At 45.2% G+C, this 12,029-nt stretch overlaps 1 protein-coding gene across 4 annotated transcripts in view; it reads left to right on the top strand.

The window, feature by feature from the left end:
- LOC106587230 (SH2 domain-containing adapter protein F) overlaps positions 1 to 12,029 on the top strand; it is a 112,402-nt gene that overhangs the window by 26,822 nt on the left and 73,551 nt on the right. For all 4 annotated transcript variants that reach the window (XM_082969463.1, XM_082969462.1, XM_014175420.3 and 1 more), the window contains exon 2: positions 1,309 to 1,450. In XM_082969463.1, coding sequence (XP_082825589.1) covers positions 1,309 to 1,450 — 142 coding nt within the window. The remainder of the gene's footprint in view (positions 1 to 1,308; positions 1,451 to 12,029) is intronic.

The following is a 12,029-nucleotide window of genomic DNA, read 5'->3' as shown; positions in this document are numbered from 1 at the left end:
TCCCCTGTGGGCTGTATTTCTGAGAAGGGTGTGGAGGAAGGGCTGTGGTTGTTTTTAAGGACGGTTGGTTGGTGGTACAGCCATGGCATGCATTAGTCTAGTTCACCCTAGGATTGCCCAGCTCTGTCCACTAGATGACTGACGAGCTTATGTAGAATGACACCAAAACCCTTCCTGCTAAAGCATGACTCATGGGGTGTAGTGCCAATCGACTCCTTTCCTGTGTGTGTGTGCGTGCATGTGTGTCTGCGCGCGCGTGTGTGTGTGTGTGTGTGTGTGTCTGCGTGTGTGTGCTTGACTGCATGTGTGTGATTGTCTGTGTGAATGTGTCCTGGTCAGTGTACAGTATGCTTGTCTGCACATTTTGTGTGTGGGTTGACTTAATCATGGTAGGTCTCCATTGAGTTGTTTCCCAGATTTTGGACCCAGCCCCCCGACTCCTCCAATCCGTCTGTCTGCCCGCTGTGTGAACAGACTGGCACCACTATTGATTCTCTAGAGTCCCAACTGAAGATAGCCCATGTATGTTCACCTCCTGGTACTGATAGTAGCCAGTCCAAACCCCCTCTAGCCAGCTTTTCTCTTTGGAGTCCCTGTCCAACATGGCAGATGAAAGAGAACTTGAAATATGTACTTTGTTATCTGGAAGAGAATTTTGTATGTGAAGGGGAGCAGTTTTCTTGGGACTCAGGAAAATGCTCTGGCCAGAGATGCTAAGACTGTGTGTGGACAGTCATTTTGATACCCTAAGAGTTGGCTGTATTTCTGGGGCTCAGGACAGGATGTCCACTTAATTGTCAGCTTCTGCAAGACTTTCTTAGTAAAGAGAGCAAGACTGCAATTAGCCATGGCTCACTGCCAAATCCCTGTAAATCTGCAGAATTGTTTCTCTTTAAGACAGTTTACCAGTTGTGGGCTGTCCTCCTCCCCGCTTTTTGAAAAGCAGGCACTATCAGAGTACCGCGGTATAATTAGACATAGCAGGGAGCATGAAGTCTAAAGAGGAGATGGAACTGAGGCACACGGAGAAAGATGCTGTTATTTATGTCTCTTTCTCTCTTTCTTTCTTTTTCTTTTCTGTCTGGGTGTTGTGACGTGTGGAGATCACATGTTCCTGCGGAGCCCAGAATGGTACTATCACTAATACTGTCACCTCCACTCCTCTCCTAAGGTTCTAGTTACATTTTCTCCTCGTCTCCTGCCTCTGCAACGTAACTCCCTGGGCTGCGGAATGTGTTGTGGTTTTAAACAGAGTAGTAAAATGTATTCTAATCTTTTCTCACCTACTCACTCTCTCTCTCTCCCCAGCTCATTATCCTTGATGACTATGCAGACCCGTTTGATGCGGAGCAGGACGGGGGGACCCAGGCTACCACGGAGAAGGTGACCCAGACCAGCACAGAGAACGATGGCTACATGGAGCCCTATGAGGCCCAGAAGATGATGGCAGGTAGATCAATACTCTGTTCTCCCCTGGGCTCTTCAAATCTCGGCACATTACATTTGACATTTTAGTCATTTAGCAGACGCTCTTGTCCAGAGTGAGTAGTGAGTGCATACAATTTCGTCAGTTATCAGTTGCCACCTTCATTCGTCTTTCCAGACGTTTGGGAGATGGGATTCCTGCATCCCCTTGGTCAGCCGTTGAGGACTTGTGGCTTTGTAATTGGAGCGACTGCCTGCCCGTCAGAAATCCCAGTCTACCCTAAATTTTCCCGTAACCCTGGGTGGGGGCTCTAACTGGGTGCTGTCAGCCAGAGCCAGCTGAGCCCGAGGGCAGAGTCGTCACTCTCTGAGGTAATATGCAAGGCAGAGCAGAGCAAAGTTAAGAAAATCTAAGCAATGCTACCTCTCTGGTTGGGTTTAGTGTGGCATTTTAATATGACTACTGCCAGACCTTATTTGTTGGTCAACTGTCTGGTATCTTGGATTAGCCTTCCATTGAACTTCAGCCTCTCTGTGGAATTACAGGTTACATGTCTAGTAATGCATCTTAGTCTTCATTATGTCTGCATATGGAAGCTGCTTCTTTGTTGACAATTAATTAGCATGTCACTTGACCTTATGTCACTTGACCTTATGTTTGTTGGCTTGTCACTAATTAACTTGGTCAGATGGCCACATGGCGTGCTACATGACGGATGCGGTAGACCACAAATGATCTCTGTGGAGAGCTGGGTATCAGAAATGCAGTTGTTTTGCTCTTTAAATATACAGAGAAGACATTCTAATAGCAGATAGGTAATGTGAAAACAACCTCCCCAGTTAAATACATCTTCAGGAAAGACATACCTTTTTAGATTTTATTTATTCTTTGAGCTAGTCATATTTGGTGACAACCGTACTGCTGTGAAGGAAGACATGGATTTGAGACAACAATAGCTCTGCTAACGCTAGGATTCAGCAAAATCCCTACTCACCACAACTTTGTCAAAATGAACATGGTTATGCAGTGGCAAAGACAGAACAACATCAACAAAGAATGAAGAAAACAATCACAGAATTCCAAGATATTTAAAGGAGAATCTTGCGGTTAGCATATTCCCTCACTAAATGAACATTCTGGAGCTTTGGACCAGTGACCTGTGGTCTGTTCCATTGGGGATGCCAAGGCTCAGAAGACGTGGTGTTTTTTTATTTTTTTTATGAGAGATCCTGACCTCCATCTTCATCCCCCTCCCCTCAGCCGCCCTTTCTCCACAGTGTAGTGGCTTTATTGTCGCCATCACTCTTCTCTTCTGATCCATACCTTGACGACAAGCGAGGATCCTGGCCTTTTCTCTCACTGCTGAATATTAAGGTTTAATGTGACCAGAGACTTCTGGTTTATGGTCTTTCCTACCCATGTGGATGAAGCTTAGAGGACCATAATAAAACAGGGTCATAACCCTGACAGGGTTCAGCTATAAATTCCTTTTTTTGTTGCATTTGAATTAGAAACCTTTATTGCCAAACAACAAGGTTGATAGAAATGTGGATTGAGAGCAATCACATAGTAAGACATAATAACGCAGCGTGAATAAACTTTACATCAGTAAATATCTGTATGAATGTCCTCAGTGTATAACTCATGCCTGTGTACATCATTAGATCTGCATAAGATTGGCGATCCTTTCAACGTACATTTTACTAGTCCACCATTTTATATTTTCTCATTCATCATGAGAAGATATCACTTGAGTAATAAAGCTCCCTGTCTGTAAGGATCATACAGTTTTACTGACGGCCATGTCCATTTCTGCTGTGTTCAGAGACTCTGGCATATTCCTTGTAGTTTATTCTATTGATTTCCAATTCTAATTTTGCTGTTGTTTTGACTGAGCTGTCAGGGAGCATTTGAAATGGTGCTGTTCTGTAGATTTATTCAGCCCACTTCTGCCGTCCTGTTGATAACCACAGTAAACTAGCAGAGCACTGAAGGACAGATTCACGCTGATTGTTTCATCAAGCAAGTGTCAAATAGTACACTTTGATTTACACACACACACACAGGATGGCTTTATTGGCCCCATTCCTTGTATTCTGTCTATGGACAGTGTAATTACTATGTTCCCCCTGATTGACCAATGTCCTGCCAAGGCTCTGGCACTGGCAGTGTTGAGCATATTTGTCAGGCTCGCGTCCTACAATTCTGTGGCGAGAGAGGAAGAAGGAGAGGGAGACGAGCCACTGCCCAGACCTCTGCAGTATGGCAGTGGAGGGATTTACTGGAGTGAGGCCTGGTCAGAAATTCTCCCCTCTCTCTCTCTCTCTCTCTCTCTCCTGGTCCAGGCTGAAATAGGTTTTCCCTGGCAGTGTGACCCTCTGCATTGTTAACAACAGCAGAGCCTGACTTTCTCTCTGTCATCTCCCAGCTCTGCTCTGAATGCTAGCTAAGGAGAAACTGTTGTATCTGTGATGCTGTACAGGCTCAGTCCACTGGTACTGGACTTCACTGATGTGCATCGACTGGCTGTAATACCCAAAACAACAACTGGAGCGCTCCTATTTAGGGTTCTCTGTCAGAGCACGTTTTTAATTCACACCGGCCACATTTCTATAGACTGAAGAGCTGTAACGATGTATGCTGAGAGTCGGGAAGCAAGTTCAGTGAGTACATTTAATAAATAAATGAACAGAACAAAACAAGAAACACAAACAGCGCACCGACATGAAACAGCAACAGTGACGACTGGGGAAGAAACCAAAGAGTGACATATATAAAGGCAGGTAATCAAGGAGTGATGGAGTCCAGGTGAGTGTCATTATGAGTGTAACGCTGGTGACAGGTGTGCGCCCTAACGAGCAGCCTGGTGACCTAGAGGCCGGAGAAGGAGCATACGTGACAAGAGCATTGGGCTTACCTCCACATAAAAGCGACTGTAATCTTCAGAGTTGTGTGAATCGTAGTTTCATATACAACGTATCTAATTAATTAGAGACACTGGATCATTGATAAATCAGATTAGTTTCTATTAGTATTGGTTTATTTCTCTCCCCCCTCCTCTCTCTCTCTCTGCTTGTCAACACCAGCCTCTCTGCAGTCTCAGGTTTCTCCATCTACCACTCAAACCCGGAGTCTCTTCACACACCAGACTCACTCACAGGCACACAAACTCACAGGAACAAACTTTTAAAGAAACTTTTATTGTCTGAGATACATCTGAGTTATACAGTAATACAACATTTTATTCATTCAACTTGAAAATGACCGTTTTGACACAATTACTACAAAAGGAGAACATAAACATTACCGTAAATGAACTCGACAGTGCATGTTTAAGCACAATTCATTTGCATTATGAATTTGTGTAATTAAGCACTAGCACTGATGTCTTCGTTAATGACGTCCTGGTTCGAGAGTAGTTGACTTGAGTTTAACTTTAGTTGGGTTTTAAGTTTTAGTTATGTCTAGGCCGATTTCTGACAGGACCAGAAATGCACTTCGCTGTATGGTGCATCATGCCAGCTTTTTCTACAGAAGAAGGACAAGGCCATTGCTCCGCGCAGTCTTAGATGACTACTAGGCTGTCGACTTGCCCACTACCCAGTGGTAAGCGGTATGCCATCCACCAAATTCCAGACCCCCTCTTCATCTCTGTCCGTCAGACCAATCCAGACTTCCCAGAATCCGTTGACAAATACCTGTTCCTCTGCTGTTTTATGACCACCAGGTCAGCTCCTCTCCTCACAGTCCTGTCTGCTCTCCTCCCAGTTTCTCTTCTCAGTAGAGATGTAGTACAAACTGGATTTAAAACGCCTCCATCCCAGGGTGGTTCAACTCCAGGACAGGGAGCTCTGTCTGAAGACCATCTCTCCCAACCTGTAACTGGTTTTTACTTTGGTCATGTTGATGTAGCTAGTCTCTGAAGAGTCTCTGTAGAGGAGACGCAGGGTGATATTGAGAGTAGCTTGTAGGATACACATCAACCCAAGACACAAAGCAGCCAGTCTGTACAGTCGTCTTCTCCCTGGGGTGGTAGACATCACCTGGTTGTTTTCTGCAGTTCTGGTCTTCATGTGTACATCCATTCTCACCCGTTCAAGAACGGCTTTCATATGCCTCATTGAGTTCCCCATCGGATTCATCATTCCCTGCACTGGCAAACTCTGCCATCTCCAACTATACCTGTTAGTCTTCCTCGCTTTGAGATACTAGTGTGTGTTTGTTAAGGCGTGTTTGCCCAACACTAGACTGTTCTGAATGTTCTTTTTCGGTTCCTTCTTATAACCACAAGATGACAGGAAACTGTCACACCAGGAAGACCATGGCAGCCATGAGCGTGTGGTGGTTTGAATGTTTCCATGCCACCTCTGATGCTAGCTTGTGCCCTGGTTTCTGTGCTCTGTGTGTCTGCTGTTAACTCTAAGCCCTTTACATTGTATTGCTAACTTAACTCTGCTTTCATTTAAACATTTTCTTCATATGCGTGCTCTCTCTCTCTCTGGCTCCCTTTGTCAGGCCTATTATTTTAAATGCCGGTATTTCTGCTGCAGGATAAGTCGTTTTAACCTCTATGGTCTTCAACAGACGGCGAGACCAAAACATGTGCTCATTTAATGGCCTCATGAGTTGTTGATTGTTTAGTATTTAGGAATCAGATTGATAATTGCGTAGCCTTAAACACTGAGCAAAGTCATTTGTTTGCCTCAAGTGATTGTTTGTTATAACCACTGTAGGAGTGCATGTACATTTATTACAGTCCTTGTTTTAGTAGATTGTCTTTAGTTTGTGATTTCATGGGTTTTGGGTAAAATGGTGATGACAAATTTTGAAGTGGGCTAATAAGAAATAGTGTTTTCTGGATTTGTAATGCCATAATCCTTATGTTTGACTTGCGCAACACAAACACAGTGTGGAATGTGTGATGTGCGGCCAAGGATAAAGAATGGGGTTATTACACAGCCATTTTCTTAACGGTTACGCTGACTGTGTGTGTGTGTGTGTGTGTGTGTGTGTGTGTGTGTGTAAGGTGTGTGTGTGTAAGGTGTAATCCAGCCCTCTCCCTGGAGTCTCCCCCTCTGTGCCCCCAGCCCATCTGATTTATGAACCTGCTGGAGGTGCTTGTCACGACTTACTAACCTGTAAAGCCAGAGCCATAATCTCCTCTCTGTTTTTACTGGCTTGGCTTACAGCAGGGCCTGCGGACGTCTGCAGAGATACTGTGTATCACATTGCCTCTGTGTGTGTTTGCAGTGTGTTGCGTCGGCAGAGGCGTGTGTTTGCAGTGTGTGGCTCTCTGAGACGTTGACTGGTTGGAATGTGCTGGTGTTTCCTGGCTGTTCAGCCAAGCTTATTTATGTTGGGCCTGTGTGCTCGTGTGTGTGTGTGAGTGGATGGGCAAGCCGTGCAGCAGACCCCACAGTCCCATACACACACACACACACGCACACACAGGCACTCTAAGCTGTCAGCTGGGCCATTCTTCACGTACCCCAGCACCAGCTAATTACAGATGGGGCTGCCGGAAGATGGAATTGCGGATTCTCTCTCTTCCACTCCCTTCCTCTCTCTTTTCCTCTCTCCTTTCCTCTCTGTTACATTGTTGTATTTGTTGAGACTTGCAGTCAGGGCCATGCAGACAGAGAAGGCTGGGTTTATACTGCAGGGCTGTACTCTTCAGGCTATTTCTCAATGGCTCCAGTAATAGACGTGACACTCCCTGAGTGTGTGGGCAGACACACACACAACACCCCCAACACTCTCACACAGGGGCCCATCCTTCCCAGCCCAATCCGTCAGTCATATGAGATTTTTCCCACACCGTGTGGGAGGCGTTATGCAAACAACCGGCATGAGTGGGCTGTGATGAGCAAACGCATTCAGACGTGACCAGTACCCACCACCACCCTGAACCCTGGGCTGCTACAGGGCCAAGCCACATCATCTCAGGTGAGGGGAAACCCGAGCCCCCAGGCCTGAGGAACTTGACAGAACTGTTCCCTCAGGTGTGAAAAAGTTTGAGTCTCTGTGGTGAATTTACGACACTCTGTGTCAACCAAAGCAGCTTCACTGTATGGTGTCTCTTTCCGGATAGTTTTCATCCTCACTTCCCAGTCATACCCACATAGTTATCTAGTGGAGATTGTGAATGCAGCAGAAACGTTGGCTTTTTCCACCATCCTAGCTGGCACCTGCTTTCGCCTACTGCTCATAAATCTCCAACTGGAACATGCTCAATCACTCACTCAGTGCTGCTGGGAAAAGTTTCCTAATGCTGGCACAAGAGCGTCCCATGCCAACCAGATGTGTTGTGGTTCCTACTGTGGGTTATTAATCCAATTACTCACTACACACAATGGCGTGGCTCACTACTACCCACTCAGCTCTATGGAGGAGGAGGGCACTGTTTTACAGCCAGAGATATTGCTGGCATGGCAATATGTCAGACTGGGATACCTGCACATTGCTGGGTGTTTCCCCACAGTACATCCCTACCTGTGGCTTTATTTATTGGGCCACTTAAGGGGAGAGAAAGGAAGAGTGCTATGCAGAGTGGTTTCCAATAGCTTTTTCATATGGGGGGAAACTGACTCAGGGCTATGAGAGCTAGGCTAGTACATGTGTCGGCACATTTCTTGGCCCGTAAGCTGGTTTTGCTTCGAGCTGAAACTTGAGGTATATCATGGACATGTACAGACAGTGCTAAACTCTTGAAAGGGGGATTTTCTCAGCTTTGCACTGTGTTCTGATTGTATGGAAATGGGGATTTGAGCGTATCCTTGTTTTCTGATTTCATGGTGTTATTTTGTCATGATCCTCTCCTCCAGAGTTTGACATTGCGGTCTTTTGATGTGTGTCATGCAAAATGTTGAGAGCTTGTCAGGATAATTGTCTTGCCGGTACAGAGGCCCTGGTACTTAAAGTACACAGCAGTCACAAATACAAGGCTTTCTCTCTTCCTGGTTTCAGAGTAGACCTGTAGTAGAAAGGGTTACTGCTGCTGTGTCTGTGTAGTCCACCGTTCTGTGGCCTTGGTGCTTAGGGGTAATTTAGTAAGGCCAGGGAACAGGAAGCGTGGGAGGCGGGAGGTGATGGGCAGAGCGACGTCGAGGCAGAAGGACTGACGACTTATTGATGAGATGAGAGGTCTCGCGCTGGCAGGCAACCCGTTAACCCCCCAGCCCCACCCACTCACTTACTGTCGCTGGCTTGTTGTGCTGTTCTATGATTTTATACACGGCCGTCCACTCATTTAATATCCACCATTGCATTTACGTTGAATCCTGATGCCGTAGTTGGAGAGATTTAAATTATAGTGGTAGTCTCTTGGTAATGAAGGGTGTAGGTTTACCGTCAGGTTCTGTGGATTAGATCCTGATTTAAATGTTTATACATTCCACAAGCAACTTGAGCCAATGATCAATCCTTCAACAGTGACATCTTGGATTTCCACAAGTTCCATCTACACCTGCATGTGCTCAAACGGCAAGTCCTGTAATGTTGCCTAGAGTGGATTTGTTGGTTTGGACTAGGGCTGTGATTGTCAAGCAAATAACTGCTGCTCTCACGGTAATAGATTGTTAATTAACTTAAACACGTTTAGCATCTCCTGGCTTCCACGCATAGCCTACAAGCCACTGATGCAGACCTTAGGAACATGTTTAGTTTAAGAAGTCTAATAAATCCATGTAATATAGCCTACACAATCACAATAAATCCATTATTTATTTTAGAAAGGTCTAACGAAACATGATATGAAGAAAATGTAGTCTATTTCAGAAGAACAGAATAGCATACTATGAGTTGTCCTTATGTTAGGCCCTGATCTAGCTATGCCATATGGCTGTGGGCTACACTTCATTTAGCAGATAAGATTTTGCTTAGAATTCTGTGACATTATTTTAGTGTATGAAAAATACAATTGAACATAGCTGAATCAAAATAGAAAGGATATTTTCTCCCAACGATTTTTGAGGGAGTGCGCACGTGCGGCTATTCTATGTTGAGCGGTTAACAAAGAAATAGTTGTGATACAAACGTGGGGCTATGTTTTGATTTTTAATACATTCTAAGGCTGCAATGATGATTTGAAAAAAGTCACATGAAAGGCATGAGCGCTGCTTTGTTTAATGCGCAGGCTGCACACACTTCATTAGTCTCTCATTCATAATTTGACCAACACTTGATAATGCCTCGAATTTCCCAGCGGTATCCCCCTTGTGTGGCCGTAATGCCCACTAAAAAAATCCATGCCTTTTGCGGCTAGTGGCCATTGTGCCATTGGGCTGAATATAATAATTATAATTCCCTTCTCCCAGCTGCTAATTGCCGTGCTCCGAAGCAGCTATCACTCACATGGCTCGCTCAGATATTTCCATTCTTATTATCCAATGCCTGTCACGTGATCGGGTCCTTCCTACCAGCATCTCAGCTAAGAAGTAGGCTACAAGTGAAGACCGACACATCGGGGACGATGTTAGAAGAACTGTCCACATTTACTTTTCGTCAGCCAACAAGATGAGTAGGCCTAAAGAACTGCAAAAGCACTAGCCTATGTCAATCTACTATCCCCCATAATACAAACATGTACCTATTCCATTGGTCAACTTGTCCTTCTGTGTGAGATAATTATCCCAAACATAGTCTGGGACAGTTGTGGGAAGCGATAGATCCCAAATGAATACAACCACTCGCATCAAACCTTTTAAAAGCAGTGAGGCTGATGCAACAGATCAGAATGTTTTGCTTAAAATGTTGATAAACTATAAGGCTATTTCTTCACATTATAAGGGCAGCAATGTGCGCATGGCAATAAGCTCAAATGTTCTGAAATGAAATCAATTAGCGGGAAAACACCATTCTCAAAAGTGACCTCAAATGTGATTATGCACGTAATTCTTTATTATAAAGCTGCATTTTTATGGTGAAAAGTATCTTCCCCAAACTTGAAACTCACGCGCTGCCTATGTATGCCAGTTAGGCTCTACACCGGTTGTAAAATGGATTAATGTGCTTCATTTTAAGAAGTCATTTGGCTACTTTAGTTGTTAAACAAATCTTATCAAAACATTTAAAAAAACAAATAGGCCTATGGGCTAGGCTACATGAGGTGTGCGACTATGATTTGAAAAAGTAATGCGCTGTTTCTTGCCTTACTGCACACGCTGGGCATCATTCACAAGTGATAGGCTAATATTGTCACCTGCCAGACTAATCTTTATTTAGTCTTGTCTTTACATGTATGTGTCAAATGTGTTTTGATTTAGAATGGACCGTTATCATGCCCCTGTCTCGGAACAGGGGAAAAAAATACATGTCATCAATACACTTAAATAGCGTATGGAGGAGCCTTTTCCCGTGGTTAATTTTCATGCCAGACAGGTAGGCTATACTCCTGTTGTAAAGCAAAGCAATGTGGTTAATATTAGGAAAGTTGAGAAATAAATATAGTAGGCCTAGCAAGCTGATTGGATCCTGCTCTTTTTAATAGAGGCCATCAAAACTCACGCAATTGCATAGCCTATAGAAATGTTGTGCAACATGAGCTCATGGGCTCTCGTGAAGTCTTTGATTTGATTTTTGATTACATTTGCGTTGATGTTAGAGGGACAATTGAATGCGGAGTACCAGGCAGTGAGCAAGATTGGTAGGCTACTAATGACCATCAGCAGCATCAGAGTCTAGTTACCGTGACTAAATGGTCACGTGGATTTGACTGTGGTCATGACCCGTTGATCGCCGGTGTGGTGGTAATACGGTCGCTGTAACAGCCCTAGTTTGGACTACTGTGTCTGGTTTCACTAACTGCTGGGGAGAGGTAAGCTACATCTGACTACTGCAGGCCATGCTTTGCCACACCTACCAGAGCCATGCCCCCTCACCAGCCTAGCACCATGTGGCCTCTACCACAGCCCCAAACCACAGAGGGCTGGTTACAGGCCCTACCTTCCCCATTCCTCCTCCCCCCTCCTCTTCCCCTCCTCCACTCCCTGTCCACAGGGTGTAAAAGCAGCCTCTCTCCCTGACTAGGTACTGGTGGCACTTTGAATTTACACTGGCCTGTTAGGACACACACACACACACACACACACACACACACACACACACACACACACACACACACACACTCAGACTGGGGCTGGCTGAGCTGTAATACCAGAATGGGAGTAGAGGAAGTGGTGGGTAGCCAACTGCCACAGTTAAATAAAGGTTAAATAAAACAATTAAAAAAATATCTAAAAAAGGCCCCGCTGTGTTGGTGTGGCAGGCAGACTGTGGCAGGTGCAAGGGATGGATGCATGGGTTGTCAGGCTGGGCAACCATCCGTCATGCCTGGGTGGGCAGAGACAGTGCTAGGTGGGACGGGCAGCAACTCCAGCGCAGGTTGGGGGTCTTTAAAGTCATTCATTTCTTCTCTAAGATGAATGGCTCCATTAATCCCTGTCAGGGCAGAGTAGAGGACGGCCACCTGCAGGATTTACACTCGCTATTTACTGTCTCCTCTCCTCTCTGTTAGCTCAGCTGATCAGCCTGCTCTGCCTGTCTGCCCTGCCAGCCTGCCTGCCCTGCCTGCCTGCCTGCCTCCTGCCTGTCTGTCTGCTTCACA

This window comes from Salmo salar, chromosome 26 (assembly GCF_965601325.2).
Source record: "Salmo salar chromosome 26, fSalSal1, whole genome shotgun sequence".
In the NCBI taxonomy this organism is placed as follows: domain Eukaryota; kingdom Metazoa; phylum Chordata; class Actinopteri; order Salmoniformes; family Salmonidae; genus Salmo; species Salmo salar.
The sequence above is the reverse complement of the archived record's forward strand: the minus strand, read 5'-3'. Positions and strand labels throughout refer to the sequence as shown.